Below are 17,827 nucleotides of genomic sequence, written 5' to 3' on the forward strand. Positions count from 1 at the left end.
ATGTCTTCTATTGTCTGATTTGTACTTTATACATTTTAGCAATTAAAAGGTCTTTTAGTATAATTGAAAATATCCGACTTCAGATCATGTCTTTGCTGTGAAATCTTTACGTTTAACAGTAAGCGTAAGAATAACTTGTATATTGTAATTAATATTTCAAGATAAATACTTTCCGGACTGAATCAACTTGGTTTTCTTGATTATCTATAAAAAATTTTTTTGAATCATGTTAAATGTGTCTGTTACAGTTGGAAGAGGCAAACACGGTAAGTTTCACAAACAGAACTCAGAAGCTTCCAACCTAAAGGTAAAAGGAGTGGTGATCATAAGGCTCACACCCTCCAGTAGCTCCATATAGGAGAGATCCGTAAGTGGAGTCCGAGATGCTTCCAAGAATGTCTGAAGGAACTACCCAAGCCAATCACCACAACCACTCACCTGCCAGTCTGTTCCACCTCGGTCGAAAGTCCCAATTCCTCAAAAACTTTCTCCATTCCTCACGAGTACCAGGCATTCCAGGACGTTTTCAGTAAGGTCACTTCAACCCGTCTTCCACCTCAACAGCCATTGGACTGTGCCATAGACCTGCTGCCTGGAGCCAAACATCCTAAGGGAAGAGTTTATCCTTAGTCGATCCCGGAGAGAGCTGCCATGGAGGAGTACATCCAGGAGGCTCTACAACAGGGGTTGATCCGTCCATCCACCTCACCCGCAGCGTCGAGCTTCTTCTTCGTGGCCATGAAGGACGGGGGTCTGAGACCCTGCATCGACTACCGGGCACTCAACGAACAGACGCTCAAGTTCGCCTACCAACTTCCTTTGGTCCCGGCCACTCTGGAGAAGTTCCGAGGCACCCGCATCTTCAGCAAGCTGGATCTCCGGAGCGCCTACAACCTGATCTGTATCCGCAGGAGTGACGAATGGAAGACCGTCTTCATAACACCTGCTGGCCACTACGAGTACCTGGTGATGCCTTATGGCCTGTCCAATAGTCTGTCTATCTTTCAGAACTTCTGTGCCATGGTCCCATCTCGGCACTGACTTCGCCACCGATCTACAGGGTCTGGCGAGGATTCTTCCGAATGCTTGGAGTCTCTGTAAGCTTGTCTTCGGGATACCACCCTCAGACAAATGGCCAGACCGAACAGAAGATCCAGGAGATTGGGTGGTATCTCTCTCGGACCTACTGCCACGAACACCAGGACAACTAGAGCCAGTTTTTTACTCCTCAAGAGTAAGCTCTTTGTTCTATAAAACGCATGAAAGTCAAATATGAAGCTCAATAAAACATAGATTTTGTATGAAGTTTCAATAAATTGTTACATTAAAAAAATTGTTCCAGACTATTATTTCATATTTTAGGCTTTACAGGGATAAAGACTTTGATTTCCTGGTGCATTATGGGAGATTAAATGCCCCCAGCTGATGTGACAATATTTTTTCTCAAGTAAATTTAATGATTTTGGGAATAATCCTATTGTAGATTTGTCATAAATGTCTAGGGTGTCTGTAATAGGATGTGTGCATGTGTATACCTAGTATTTCCTACATTATGAGGACCAAATGTTCCCACAAGTATAGTAATACCAGTAAATTTTGACCTTATGGGGAATTTTTTTTATTTATTAATTTTTTTGGTCCCCATGAGAAAACAAGCTTATAAATCATACATAATTAATTGTTTGAAGTTTTATGTGAGGGGATGGAATGTCCCCATACTGATAGGAATACGTGTGTGTGTGTGTGTGTGTGTGTGTGTGTGTGTGTGTGTGTGTGTGTGTGTGTGTGTGTGTGTGTGTGTGTGTGTGTGAGAGAAAGAAAAAATGATCACTATTATAGGAATGGCCTTCAGTGAATGTGGCCCTTGAGCACAACTTTGTGTTTGTGTATGTTAATCCAGCACTCAGTAGGTGACAGGTTGATACCACTGCAAACCTCTCGGCCTTAACACAGCAAAACAACTCACCTTTTGCTTTTATTCTTTCTCACTTCATTTAGTTTTTCTCCTTCAGTCATCCTTTTCCACTTAAAGGTGAAGTGTTTAAAACCATAGAACTGGTAGCAGATCTTAAAGTGCCCCTATTATGCCATTTTAAAGGTAGTTAATATTGTTGTAATAGTCTCTTAAAACAGGTTTACATGTATGCAAGTTCAAAAAACACTTTAGTTTTCACCAAAATTAGATTTATTTTTACCCCGTTTCTAAATGATTCGTAAACGACTCGTTTGAAGCAGTTCGAAGAATCAGTCTCTCTAAACCCCTCCTTTCAGTGAGCCCTCACTGCTGTGATTGGTCAGATGGTGCAGTCCTTTTGGATTGGTCTACCGCTACAGCGCAAAACGAAACGCCCATTGGCATAACTGAATGACAGCTGCGGAGACCTGTTAATGCATAGAAAAGATAGCCTCGATTTTACCCTATCAATTCGAGCCGGAGTCTGACGATGAAACGGTTGAAGTGGCACATCGACAAGAAACTGTTTTGCAAGCACGACCGGAGCAGGACGTTTCTCAGTGGGTGTCATATGTTAACTGTGGAAAGTGCTTGCAATTTGCTTTTGTAAGCGAACCGGGCACACCTCTACGTTGTGAACTTCAACACTGTACAATCCATAACACTGCGTTAAGCCATCGTTTATCATTATCATTACTTAAACTAATAAGGCAGACAGACAGTCAAGCTGCATCAATCACAAGACTTTTTAGACTACATTGCACTCACAGCTGAACAACAGAACTACAGAAACGCAAGTTAGCCGCTTACCAAGACATGTGCGGGGTTGTTACACACCATAACGTACACAAAGACGTATTTTGAACGATCGCTAGAAAATACAATTATTAATCATACTTACAGGTAGAAGTTCAGAGGAGCAAGCCGGTCCAAATAAACTGGGCACTGATCCATTTTTTAAAACCAAGCGTTTGGTGAATCTCGCGTTGTAACGTTACTCCCCAAGATTAGAAAAGCAGTCATCAGTAAAATGACGCGAACACAACACAAGATTGGAATTGGACTGCTGAGGTGTTGAAAAAATTAATGTTAACCACTGATAGTTTCATCTTTTGGAAGGGCATATAAAACAAATTCACTCTCACAGGCTGTCACAGCGCAGGGCGTCTTCTTGACATGATGTAATCCACGTGAAAATGGTAGGCCTGCTGTTTGTGGGCGGGCAAGTTGTTCGCGAAATTGAATGTGGGCGGACATTACGCAAATGTGTAGCTCGTGACGTGTGGCCGTTACAGAAAAAAGATTCGAATTGCTGACGACTCGTTTAGGCGAATGTGAGCCGACTCTTTTTTTTGATAGACAAAAACGTCATTTATCGTGCACTGTCGGCGTCACAACTTTGCAGATAGTTTATGTTCACATACAGCTACATGACACACTACATGAAATATCATATTTGAAAAGGCATAATAGGGGCACTTTAATAGACTGTTGTGATCATATCCATTAATGTTCAGTGGATCCGTTTGTTATTGTGCTTAAGTTTTAACTTTTCTTGACAGATGTCTGCAAGATTAAGTTGGCCAGTGAAATTGCTGCAAGGTTTAATTAGACATTTGTAGTTTAATTTCTCCAAAATAGCAGTTTAACAATGGTGTTAGTTGGGTTCGAGACTCGAAATTTTAAATAGTACAAATGTTTCCAACTTTTACTGTTTTTGCTGTACTTCAGGTCAAATAAATGCAGGCTTGGTGAGCAAAATAGAATTCTTAAAAAAAAACATCTCTTGCTCTTTAGAAACTTTTTACTCGTAGTGTAGGTCAATATAAAATATAAATAAGCTATAATATGAATGTAAATTTTTCACTCAAGATAAAACTAACATTTTGTTTTAGTCATTTGTTTCATTTGGTGTACTAAAGGCAATTAATGAAAGACGTTAATGTTTATTGTGATTTTTAAATATGCATAATATTTTCCACTATTTGCTCTGGAGGGTTAGGCTTTGAGTTACTAATGTAATTTCACTGTAACTACTGGTACAGTACTTTGCAAGGCTGAAACCACTTTCAGACTATTGTTGTGGTGTTTATCCAAGACTCTTAAGACTCACATTGACTCCCCACTTCAAAACACTGTTGTGTCTGTGCAGGTGTTGCAGATGTACCTGCCGTTCTGTGGCATCGCCATCTCGAACGCCCAACTCTTCGCTGCCTCCAGGAAAGAGTACGACAGGAGCAGGGTAAGAGCACACTTACTTCAGCACTTCATTAAAACCGTATTATATCTCTGCACCCCTCCTAGTGTAACAAGACAGCGCTCCGTGTGTGTGAATGTGTGTGTGTGCTATAAATGTCATGTTGGTGTTTATTACGTAGTGTGTGTGTATCTGTCTATTGATCTTTTGCTTCCTACACACTCTGTTCCTGCATCGAGAGGTTTTGAATCAAGAAGAGATGTGTGTGTGGCTGGGGAAGCATAAATCTGAGTTGTGGCGTCTTTACAGCGTCATCAACACATCTTAAATATCGATCATGGAAGAGCATAATGCGAGAAAACAAGAACGAAGTAGAGAGCGAACAAGAGAGTGTTTGCTGAGAGTGATTTTAATGATACTCGCTTTGTTAACATGGGTGAACTTGAGGAACCACTGTTGGCATCAAGCCATTAACATAATTTCTGTTGGTCTCCCATCATATATACACACACAGTAGAAGGAATTTAATAAGAATACATCTTAAGAGCATAAAATAAGAATATTTATTGCAGAAATAATATATTTATTATATATAATTGATACAGCTGAAGTCAAAAGTTTACATACACCTTGCAGAATGTGCAAAATGTTCATCATACAAAATACATGTTATTTTTTTACTTAGTACTGACATGAATAAGATATTTCTCATAAAAGATGTTTAACATATAGTCCACAAGATAAAATAATAGTTGAATTTATAAAAATTACCCTGTTCAAAAGTTTACATACACTTGATTTTTAATACTGAGTTGTTACCTGAATGATCCACAGTGATTTTTTTTTTCTTTCAGTGATAGTTGTTCATGAGTCCCTTGTTAGTCCTGAACAGTTAAACTGCCCGCTGTTCTTTTAGAAAAATCCTTCCGGTCCAACAAATTCTTTGGTTTTTCACGCTGAGGACAACTGAGAGACTCATATGCAACTGTTACAGAAGGGTCAAACGCTCACTGATGCTCAAGAAGGCAACACGACGCATTAAGAGCCGGGGGGTGATAACCTTTGAACAGAATTGTGTACATTTTTCTTAGAAAGGTAGTAGGGACATAGATAAAATCCATAAAAAGTCCATGTGACATCAGTGGATCAGCCGTTGTTGTATGAAGCTACAAGAATATTTTTATGCACAAAGAAACCCTATTGTAATGGCCAAGGATCAGCAATCTCGACGTAACACAAATCGGGGAGACCAAACCGAAAATCATAGAGATTTGAAACATGGAGGGATGGTAGTACTCACACCGTCTACAACATCACTGAGACTTACCCTAATCGGCCTGAAGGGGGCGCTACAGAAATAAAAAGTATGATATCGCTCATAACTCCTAAAATCGTTTGTTGCAGGCTCAAGTGTCTTATATTTTCGGAATCCTTTGGTTCACGGCGGACAAAACCAAAATTGGGTATTTTGCTTTTTTTGAAAAACATACTTCTGTGAACTAATCCAAGATTTTTCACCTGATCAGAACCAAACTGGTGCTGGAAGATTCTCTAGACAGTGAATATCAATAATTATCAAAAAAGTTTGAAAGGGGCAGGGCCACTTTTACTAAAACAGCTATAACTTTTAAATGGAACGAGATATCTTCACCAAACTCACAACGCTTATGTAAGCAAAGAATCTGAGGTTATGTGAAAAAATTTGCTATAAACACTATAAGAGGGGAAAAACATACAAAAGCGTAACAAGTGGATACAAGGACATCTCAAAAAACATGACCGCCATAGGCAGATGAACTTTGAGCACCAATTAGACAAAGATAACGTCGATCAGAAATAAACTCAGCTGGCCTGTATGACTCATGGCCCTAAAGGTCTGTGAGAAATTTGAAAAAAAAAAATCTGCCACCGGGGATGATATCGCATTTTTCAAGGGCTTAAATGTATGTTGCGCAGTTTTTCATGAGATTTGAATCATACAATAGAACTCTTCATTCCAGACAACTTTGCCTCTAGAACCACTGCTGTCAATCAAACCCACAATGAAACTAGTCTTAGGTTTTTCGCTCAATCTGGAAAAAAAAAAAACACTGCAGTGCAATTCTCTGGATTCTCTAGGTCAATAATTATCAAAAAAAATGTTGAAATTTTGCCCTTTGGCAAGCTATAATGGGGTTGTTTTGAAAAGAGCCCTGTCTAAATATACCCAAAAACCTATAAAACTTAATCAAAAACTCAAAACTTCATGAAACCTGGTGTGCACATGCGACAAATTATTCTAAACAAGCATGCAAAATTTTAGGGAGATCAGACCACAGCTGGCGCTATAAGATATAAACGTTAAAAAACATCATATTTCTATTACCTGTGTTTGCTAAAAATGCTTTTTTAAAATCATTGATTTAGGTTATACAGGTTTGCTAAATAATATGTAATGTCTTTTTTATAAATGCTTAAATGTCTTAAGCCACGGTAATCGCTGCTTGCAGCTATATTTGTACTTGTATTTGCATTCAAGTAAGTTTCAGGCCTTTCTCTGTGTGTGTCAATGTGTGTAGGCTCTTCTGGAGGTCGTGAATGATTTGTTCGAGGAGCAGACCGATCTGGAGAAGATCGTGAGGAAGATCATGCATCGAGCTCAGACCCTGCTGAAGTGTGAACGCTGCTCTGTCCAGCTGCTAGAGGACATCGAATCTCCGGTGCGCTCTGATCCTTCCTCTTCCTCCTCATCCTCTGCCCGCTTCATCTCTCTAATCCTCCTCGCTTTAATGTCTCCTGCAGGTGGTGAAGTTCACCAAGTCCTTTGAGCTTCTGTCACCCAAGTGCAGCGCCGACATGGAGAACAGGTGTGACTAACGGCAGGTTAAACACTCACACACACTTGCAAAAATGTCTACGCATTAACACACTCTTTCACACAAACATACTTCTGCTTTATATAACCTCAGAGAGGAGTTAAGACCCAGCAGCGCTGCTGTAGCGCTAATGAGGCCATTTCAGAGTGGCGGTGTTTGTTTGCTGTTAACTGCAGCAGGCGGCGTGTGCTGATGTGTTGCCCCCACAGTGACAACTGCTTCTCTGCTACGACCTCTAATACACACACACACACACACACACACACACACACACACACACACACAGCTTGAGAGAGATATGTCAGTCTCACTGCCAGCAGGAGTGTTTGCTTGTGGCATGTTTGTGTGTGATTCTTTGTGTTTGAGCATTTTTAAAGGGGACACACTGACAGCACTAAGTGCATCTACATATTATACAACCTAAAGATTGGCAGATGAAGTGGTAATTAGCTCATTAGAGGTTGTAGCGTATTTTAATGTAAAGTGTAAGAAGGTCATTTAAAAACCTCTGTAGGATTTTGTGAGTTACTTTATGTTGAATTTGATAGTGTTTTGGAATTTTAGTAGGCAGCTTGTATGTAGTATATTTGTGTTGTATTGAATGAGCATTTGTAGTGAATTTAAAATATTGAAAATATATTTAATATTAATGTTGTGATATTAATTAATTAAAATGCACTTTCATGATTATGTTTCTAAACACTCAAAAGGATAGTTTACTCAAAAATGAAAATTACAGTACCCCATGATTTACTCACCCTCAAGCCAGGTGTACAGTATATAACCAATCTAAGTTATATTCATAAATGTCCTGGCTTTTCCAAGCTTTATAATGGCGGTCAATGGCTGTTGAGATTTTGAAGTCAAATAAAGTGCATCTATTCATCATAAAAAAGTACTCCACATGGTTCCAGGGGGTTAATAAAGGTCTTCTGAAGCTAATCTTTTTATGAATAATTGCCTAAAACACCATTATTCACCATATTTAATGCAAAACTGGTGTAAATAAAATGAAAACTGTAATTTTTTTGTCTGTTGGCATACATATAAAGTATGTTGACGGTACACATTATTTGGCAACATGCTTGAGCAAACTAATCAAGTTTTTGTTGTTCCATCCATTTTCCCAATGCTTGACAAATCTTGCATGTAAGTAGGTTTCGGCGGTATGATGATGGACAAGTACACACAGTAAAGTTTCAGGAGTGACCACTGCATTTAAATATGGGAGTGAATCCAATAAATGACAGTTTTGTGTGTGTACAGAACTCACTCTACAAACTGCGCTGATTGACGCCATTGTAACTATAGAAAGAGAGTTTTGCGATTTTAACTAAGTCATAGTCGACAGTAGCTGCAAAGTTTTTATGCTCGCATAAGGTGGATTTTCAAGCAATTAGAAAAAAAAGTGCATTAACGGCTCACACGGCATACGTAAAAGTGACATGATCATTCTTTAATGTACTATAAATTCCAAAAAACACCTCATACCTCGCTGCTCACAAGTATAAGGGGCTTTCTTTGCCATTAATGCTTGAAAACCCTCTTATCTGCCGGAGCTGACCATGGCCACTCTAGTCAATACTTTTGTTTATACCAGTCGTTTCAGAAGCACCCCAGAAGTGGCTCTGCATGCTGCTTTGCTAAAGATATCTACATCTCTTTTGATTTAAAATAATGGCTAGGCGGTGGCTGCAATATACATCATGACTTATAGGTTGAGGAAAAAATGACATTTTTATCTTTTACGTAACAACATGTAATGAACATGGCGTCATTTCCCAATACAGTTCAGTTCTGTACACGTTGTGTAAAATTTCTGTAAATGCGGTTGGCACTACCTACAATTTTTGGATTTAATTCAGTTGTAGAATGCGGTTGTCACTCCCATAAATTACTGAACTAAATAACAAAATAAAAATAGCTATATTGATGTTACTATGATACCTATAGTGAAATAAAATTTATCATACCTCAGTCATACAGCCAACCTATAAAAAAATAAAAAAAGGTTATTGCGACTTTTTATCTCACAATTATTTTTCTCAGAATTGTAAGAAATGAACTCGCAATTCTGAGAAATAAAGCCAGAATTGCAAGATATAAACGCGCAATTCAGATTTTTTTTTTTCAGAATTGTAATACAAGCTCGCAATTATGACTTTTTTCTCAGAATGTCATGATATAAACTCAAAATGATAAGAAATAAAATCAGAATTGCGAGATTTCGCTTCAACTTTATAACTTGTAATTGTGAGTTTATATCACACAATTCTTTGAAAAAAAGTCAGAATTGTGAGTTTATTTCTTAGAATTACAAGTTTATATCATAATTCTGACAATTGTGATACAAATTCATGTAGATATAGAGCCAGTTGTGCCAGCACAAACCGTTTTTTGGCGTTAAAATGGTACTGTCAGGATTTACGCACAGTGAAGTATTAGTGTTGAAAAGGTGCGGAAACAGTTAATTTTGCGCCTGACCTTATTAAATATGCATTTGTAGGTGTTTCCCTTTCAGATGCAAAATTTATAGGAGGAGAGTATTAAAATTAATCATGTAACACGTTCTACTAGCGTTTGCGCTAGTCAAATTACTGGTATTTGCACCATTATTTACCGCCCAAAAAAGCATGTCTTAAAGCAGGTGGTAATTTGCACTGCTCTTGGTAGATTGCGCTGGTCATTATGGAAATCTGTGTTCTTAATGTGCACATTGTTAGTAAATCACACACAGAATTTTTCTCTCCTACTGGTGCTTTTATGGAATTGCGCTCTACAGCTAATTTGCCCTGTTTAGTAAAACTAGCCCATAGAGTAATGACAACATAATGGCAATGTAAACTCACAACTGTGTGATAAAATGTTAGGACTGTGAGATAAAAAGTCACAATTACTTTTTAAAAATTTTGATTTAGTGGCGGATACGGGCTTCCATAACCAGCCCTATGTATGAGAATCCGAATGTGTCTTGGAAAGGCATTGCCACCTAATGGTTATTTCTGGCAATAGCTTTACTTTTAAAACGATGCCTGCTAGTGTTTCTTATTTGTTGTCTCTAACAAATTACATATCTGGTTAAAAAACTCGCCACAGGTGTAATGTAGTTAACTTAGTTTTTGGATTTAATATCAGTTCAGCAGAGTATGTCAGTGTTATTGTGTTGTAGCTCATGTACAACGTGTATTAGTGTTGTAGTTTATGTATACTATGTTTTGAGTTTGTGATTGAAGGTCAGTGCTGTAGGGTGTGTAGCAGCTCAGGGTTATTATTTTGTAGTTTGTGTGTGTGTGGTGTATTTAGTGGCAGTGCTGTAGGGTGTGCAATAGGTCAGGGTTATTGTGTGGTATCTGTTATCTGCAGCCCACACTCAGCGATCCAGTATGTCCAGTACTCAGCACTAGTGGAGTCTCAAAACCCTGAGCTCAGCTCTTACAACAACACACACCACCACAGTACATTACTGCAGACACACACTCACACACACAGCTGCAGATCTGCAAGCACACATCCATTGAAGAGCCCAGGAATAAGAGCAAACATGTTTCTTTGTGCAAAATAAGTCTGTTGTTCGTGACTGTTTTGTGTAGCCAATGACGACGAAGAGCACAGGTTTGGAGATCTCAGTTGCCATATGGGAGCTTTCACACTACAATGTGTGTTCATTCACACATATCATCTTGTTCTCTGCACCTGTCTAATGTTCCAGCAGAGGTCTGTCTGGGGAGATCACACACCATCACCATCTGAACGCATGCATCGCTCAACCCACCCTCACCATCTGAGCAACAAAACATCACATGCAGTCACTTTACAACTGGCTAAAGTGCTCTGAGATATTCAAATCACAAATTATTTTCAAAATCGACCCTCTAGAATGTGAGTAATCACACGCATATGCCACTAAAATGATAAATTGTTAGATTTCACTCGCCAGTGTTAAGTTCAAGGCTCTTTTCCTGCCAAAATATTTGAATTAATATGGAATTATTCAGCTTTTAAGAACAAGCAGAAGCAACTGCATTTAAAAAAAAAAAAAAAGTATAGAAACACAAATATATACCAACAGAATTATGTACAGATATGCTATTTATAAATTTCATCTGATTTTTTTTTTACAGATGTGTTTGTTGAGGTTATTCGCTTGCTTACTGTATCTGTGTTGCATAACCTGCTTTCTGGAACACATCCTTGGTGTTGTGTGCATGATGGCACAGCGTTGTCTTCTCTTTTCTTCATTAGTGCTGTTTAAAATGCCAGGGCTGTCTAAGCATTTGAGATATTTGACCTCCTTCATAGCTCTATAAAGTAGACTATTCTGTGTAGAATTCAAATGGGTCAGATATGATTTGTGGTCTGCGCCAACATGCATATATGATTTGCTCTGTGCTGTCCTGTCTCTGGAGCACACGTGTGTACACCGCGGTGCTTTACCTGACCCAAAACCAGCTTTCACAGGCAAGCGTTCACACCCTTGTGTAAAAGAAATGCACTTATTTGTATTGAATATCCACTTCTAGTGTACTTCAATAATTTCAAAAAAATTTAAAAGTATTTGAAAAACTACTTGCAAATGATAGTAAGTAAAAAGTGCACTGTAATAATGTCAAATAGTTATAGTAATAGTAATAATCTTATTTTGATGTGTTGACTAACATACTAATGCACATGTAAAGCACTTGATCATACTTTTAAAGGAGACCTGTTATGCTCCTCTTTACAATATGTAATATAAGTCTCAGGTGTCCCCAGAATGTGTTTGTGAAGTTTCAGTTCAAAATACCTCACAAATCATTTATTTTTGTCATGGTTGGCTGCTGTACAACACACGATTGCACACAGATGAAGGTAGAACAGGGGTCTCAAACTCGCGGCCCGCGGGCCAATTGCGGCCCGCAGGACAATAGTTTGTGGCCCTCGCCTAAATATGAAAGTTTAATGTTACTGCGGCCCGCGAGTTTGATATATATGGCACTTTACAGTGTTGTGTGCGGAGCTGAGCGAATCTACCAATCACGGTAGGATATATGGCTCTAGGGGGCGGGCCTTGATGCAGCAGAGAAACATTTCTCAATGAGTGAAAGTTACAGCAGCGTTGCCATGGAGTGTTTTCTTCCATGCCTGGCTGGCTGCCTCGTTTCTATTGGGCACACGCAGACATTTGTCCCAGCGCGCTGAGTTCACAACACTTTTTTTTTTTTTTTTAAGTTGCTGCCCAGCGGGACATTATACGACGTAGGCCTATATACGTTACGTATATAAATGTATATAAATGTGTGTGTGTGTGTGTGTGTGTGTGTATATATATATATATATATATATATATATATATATATATATATATATATATATATTAGGGCTGCAACAACTACGACAACAACGATTCTCATTATCGATTAACCAAGTCCGCCCACAGTGCACGTACAACTTCAGAGGATCACGTCAAATTAAAGCACAGAACGACGCATTTCTATAGACAAAATGCATCTCAAAATAGTGGAGGAAACAGAATGAGATGCTGCAGGAGAGTTGGGTGATCCAAGCTGCCCAAAACATGAGAATACCTTATTTTAAACTTGAAGCGTAATGGCTTGCCCTGTGAGGCGCTTTGAGATCCGTTTGCATCCTCAGCATGAACACTTTCAGTTTGCGGTCATATCCTTATCTGTACATGTCACAAATTCACACAAGCATTTCCATTGCATAAAAGTCCATTCTGGCAGTCTATGTTAAGTTTAAATCTTTACTGAATGAGCATGTCAGACTGGAACACAGACAGGGAGACAATAAATACTCAGCGCAATGTAAACTCAAAATAAATTAGGCTCAAACATTATTAACAAACGTGCGTGTTTATTTTAGCAGTTCCGTCAGTGAACAAGCAGCCTACAAAACGTTAAAATAAACCAAAGAAATAATGCATTTAAATAAGAAAGTAGACTAAACAAGTGTTAAATATTAAACAAACATTCGTTACAAAAATTTCTAACAACCTCGACAGCTGATCAGAATTACTGGCTGAGTTTTCTTTCTCTTCCCTATTGCACAGCTGCTGTTTTTAATAGCGAAGTAATTACATTTATTTTCGTTTCTTTAGTTTATAAAGATAATTTAGAAATATATTTGGAACACGTTTTGTTTGTGAAATTCAAGTTTTTGTTTTTTAAAGTAACGAACAAGCGGCCAGCGGCGGACAGATCCATTTAGCCTTCACGATTTAAATTAAAATCCATAAATATAAAAGCGCTATGTGAAACTTAATTTTTGTTCATAAAGGTAAGAGTAATAGTAAATTTAAATTATTACTTCACTACTAATCTAATTCCAATTCGAAAACAAAACTCTTTCATCAGCTATATGCCTAATCCATAAATTAATCCATAATGCCGTCCAGTGACAGATTCCGAGTCACGATCGTCAACTTCATCTTTACGACACTGACTCAGAAAATATTAGTTTATTAATAAATAATTTGAAGAGGAAGCGCTGCCAGGTCTCTATAGCAGCAAGGAGTAGGCAAGAGAAGCCATGTTCAGAACAACAGTGCATGTTCTTCAATGTTTCATTCTTGTTCAGAAGAAGGTTTAAGGTTAAAGAAGTCTGTTAATACAGACTTTTGAATCTGAATACAGCAGACAAAGAAGACTGAAGAAACCACATATAGTCGCTGACTAGCGAAATCTAATTATTATTATTGTTGTTATTATTAATTTCATTATTATTATTATTATTATTATTATTATTATTATTATTAAGTACTTATTGAAGTACTTATTTTCTTATTAATTCTTAATTCATTTATTTTTTCATCTTATTTTGTGTTAAAAAATAAAAATAAAGAGATTTGAGAAGATTGGAATTTTTTTAACAAAGCTTTTCTTGTGGAAAACCTGATGCGGCCCAGCCTCACCCAGACTCTGCCTCCAGCGGCCCCCAGATAAATTGAGTTTGAGACCCCTGAGGTAGAAGGTAATCTTTAATCAATCCAAAAGGCAATAATTCACAAAGAAAGGGAACAGCAACACATCTACGCAAGACAATAATGAACAAAAAGAGAGCAACTTAAATACACAAGGACACTAATGACACACACCTGAACAGAATGATGAAATCATGACAATGAATAGAGAAAAGGTGCAAACTGAAAGTCCAAGCCAACAGAAAACGTGACAGAACACACCCTCTGGGAAGGTGTGACCTCGCAGTGTAAAGAGAGGAGGATGAGTTGGCAAAGGGGTGGCATCCCGGTTTTTGAGATGGAAGGAAGACTAAGAGGAGGACAACAAAAAAATTTCCAGAGAGGTGCAGGTGTAGAGGATGACCAGGGAGGAGCAGATGGTGGAAGTAAGGAACGGAGCTAGGAACCAAGGAGGAGCACGGAGCAGGAGGAGATGGGAGATGTTCTGGAGTCCAGCCAGGTAGACAGCCCACGGTGGAGTTGATGGAGGGAGGAGCCATAGTGGAGAAAGGACTGAACTCCAGAGAGCCGACTGATGGAGGCGAAGCCTGTGGTAATGGAGCCCAGGGTGGAGACGGAGAGGATCCAGAAGGCCGCGGTGAAGCAGACGGCTCAGGCAACCGAGGTGCAGGTGGGGCTCAGGAAGGCCGCGGTGGAGCCGGAGTGACAGAGGACCGAGGTGGAGCTGGAGGGAGGAAGGAGCCCAACAGAACCAGAGGAACGGAAGCACAAGGTAAAGCCGGAGAAGTGTAGACCTGAGGCGAGGATAGGTCGACGACAGACCAAGGTGGAGCTGGAGGGACGAGGGAGCCTGGTGGAGCTGGGGCTCAGGGTCAATTTTGCCAAGAGCTTGTTGATTCCCAGTCAATGTATATCGTTCCTGGGTACAATCCTCGAGTCAGCTCAAATGAGAGCAGCAGTCACACCAGAGCGCACTCTGGCCATACACAGGTTGGGGAGCTCTGTGCGAGGGCAGACCCACTTTTGACCTCTGGTCGAAAGAGGAACAGGAACTCCACATCAACTGCTTGGAAATGCTAGCAGTATGTTGAGCCTGTCAGTTCTTCCTGCCGGACCTGCGGGGACACCACATGCTGATTCGCTCAGACAACATGTCGGTGGTGTCCTACATAAATCGCCAAGGAGGCCTTTCCTCGAAGCGCCTCCTTGCTCTAGCAGAGAGCCTTCTAGAATGTGCTCAGCTCCACTTGAGCTTGCTATGAGCAGCTCACGTTCCAGGCAAACTGAATCAGACATGTTATCACAGAGCAACATCCCCTCAGAGGAGTGGAGGCTCCATCCGCAGATGGTTCAGAGGATTTGGGAGATCTTTGGCAAGGCCGAAGTGGACCTTTTTGCCTCAAAAGACAACTCTCACTGCCCAATTTACTATTCAAAAGACAAGGATGCGTTGACCCACGACTGGCCCAACCTCCTCCTTTATGCTTTTCCCCCAATTGCTCTGATTTCACAGGTAATCAGGCGAATCAGGGAGCACAAAAGCAGGGTACTCATGGTAGAGGCATTGCCTCATGTATGCACGTAAGTTTTTATAACCTGGATGTCCCTGCCTTACAAACCAGGGTCCTGGTGTACACTTGTCACATAGAACCAGGGCTGTATAGGCCATAGGCACATTCAAGCTCCTCGAGCTAGTACTTGAGCACTCTAGACCCCTGAGGCGTCTAAGCTGTACGAGTCATAGAACGATCATTAAGGCCAGGCGTAACCTCACTGAAGCTTAGCCCACTAGTGCCTGGTAGGATTTGTTATGCTTTTCTATGAGCCTTACATGCTTATGAAGTACATATTTCCGTAGTTCCTCTACCTGGCACGGCGTGATTGTACTGGTTCCCATAGCGTCTAGTGACGCAGTACAAGTGTAGTATCGACAGGAAACAAACTCAGTTACTAACGTAACCTCGGTTCCCTTAGATACGGGAACGAGTACTGCGATGCTAGCCATGCCAGGTAGCTGCACGACTCAGTTGTCGCTTCAGTCAAAATAACCTGAGAATCTGTGATGAAATGTCCGCTTGTATAGGGTGCAATCCCTCCCCTTTCAGCAGGCTCTGGCGGGCTTTATTGCCATAGGATTGTGCAGCACCGCTGCCAATCTATTGGTTCGTTTCTAAAGCACTGCACAAACGAATAATCATACAGTTTCACTGCGTGATTGAAAAAGGCTTCAGTTAAGGAGAAAAAAAGGCTTTTTCCTATAGCGTCTAGCGACGCAGTACTCGTTCCTGTATCTTAGGGAACTGAGGTTACGTTAGTAACCGAGTTCGTTCACACAGAGCCAGACAAGACAAGTGTTTAAGGTTAAAAAGTATGTAAATTGTAATTTTTTTGGAGTGGGGCTGGTGTCTTCGTCCGCTAGTCCGGTCAGGGATGAACCATGTAAAATCCACTGCTCTCCTGTTTCCCCTGAGACTGGGGCTCTAAATAGTGTAGCTTATCTGTGCAGCCAACGACAGAACAGTTAGCATGCTTTGCTCTAACTTTTGCCATGGCAAACTGGTATACTGTTGTCACTGGTATACTGCTGTCACTTGCATAAACAAAATGACGGCGCCATGGGTGGAAATGTTGCTGGGTTGTCCTTTTTCACATTTTCTGTGTTGGTAGATATACCAGGGACCTGATTATAGCACTTATATAGTCGGATTTTCATATGTCAACTTTAAAATGAAGTTAAGTCCTTTGTAAGTCAGTCAAAAAAGTGATTTGCTTTTATTATAAATAAATACACTTCTTTTATAGTGTTTTATGTTTCTAGTTTTCTATAGCACACATCACAGATTTATCACTGAAGGATTATACATCACACAAGCTTGTAAAATATTGTTTAAAAACACAAGATGATTGAACACAGACTGAAAAGAATGCAAAAATATGTCACAATGCTTCAGAGCTTTGAAATTATACCACAGCAGTAATATATATTACTGTCATACACAGGGGATTTTCTCAGAGTTATGTGTGTCATTTAGTGATTTCATCCTCTGTGTTGGCTTCTCTAAAGGTACAGCCGGAGCCATTATGTAAGGATGATTTGTCCTGTGTTCTGAAACAGCTCGGGGCCAAACGGGAGAGAGTCGCGTCTCTGCTGCTCACCAAGATGCACACGAACGAAGCTCACAACACACACATGCAGATCTCACATCTCGTGTGCTCAGTTACACCCCGCACAACGCATTCACACGCTCCCATTCATCCCTTTGATTCCGACATTTCCTCAGACAGCAGCTCGCAGCTCACAGCGCCATTAATCATGTGTGATCTTTGGGGTGTGATCGAGAGTATGAGGGAAGATGTTTGATCAGACTCTCTCAGCCCAGAGCGCAAGAGCCTGAAATGTACCACGTGAGAGAGATTAAAAGAGAGAGGCTACATCAGGACTGTCTCTCCGCTGCACGTGGGCGTTTATGAGAGTTGGAGCGTTAACTTCTCATTGCTTTTGCAGGCTCCGTAGAGCCTTATTAAAATGCAGAGGAAAGTTCGTTAGCTGTAAATTACTGGAGAGGGAATGACAGTGTGAGCAGCAGCCGCTCCGCTCAGCATGTGGGCCGGAGCGGCCGCCCTGTGGACCTCAGCATCCATCAGCTCTTCCTCGAGCTGAAGTGTCGGAGGTTGTCTTCACACTTCGTTCGATTGCTTAGTCTGAATTTACATTTAATTCCACCTCCTTGTCCCCTCAGGTCTGTTAATACATGGTCATTATGGGTCTGAACCATCCTACGTTCGCGTAATTGAAGAAAGCACAAACTTAAGTACTAGCAGCAGGTGTTTACATAGTAACAGTGAAGCTTAAATGAGATCTGCAGGCTTTTTCACTTTTTCTGAGCTGATTTTGAGCAGAA

At 40.2% G+C, this 17,827-nt stretch overlaps 1 protein-coding gene across 1 annotated transcript in view; it reads left to right on the top strand.

Annotated features, from left to right (window-relative positions):
• Positions 1-651: 651 nt before the first annotated feature.
• pde11a (phosphodiesterase 11a) overlaps positions 652-17,827 on the top strand; it is a 57,364-nt gene continuing 40,188 nt past the window's right edge. The window contains exons 1-5 of the mRNA XM_073845032.1: positions 652-991; positions 1,128-1,234; positions 4,107-4,196; positions 6,710-6,850; positions 6,933-6,997. Coding sequence (XP_073701133.1) covers positions 652-991; positions 1,128-1,234; positions 4,107-4,196; positions 6,710-6,850; positions 6,933-6,997 — 743 coding nt within the window. The remainder of the gene's footprint in view (positions 992-1,127; positions 1,235-4,106; positions 4,197-6,709; positions 6,851-6,932; positions 6,998-17,827) is intronic.

This window comes from Garra rufa, chromosome 8, assembly GCF_049309525.1.
Source record: "Garra rufa chromosome 8, GarRuf1.0, whole genome shotgun sequence".
In the NCBI taxonomy this organism is placed as follows: Eukaryota; Metazoa; Chordata; class Actinopteri; order Cypriniformes; family Cyprinidae; genus Garra; species Garra rufa.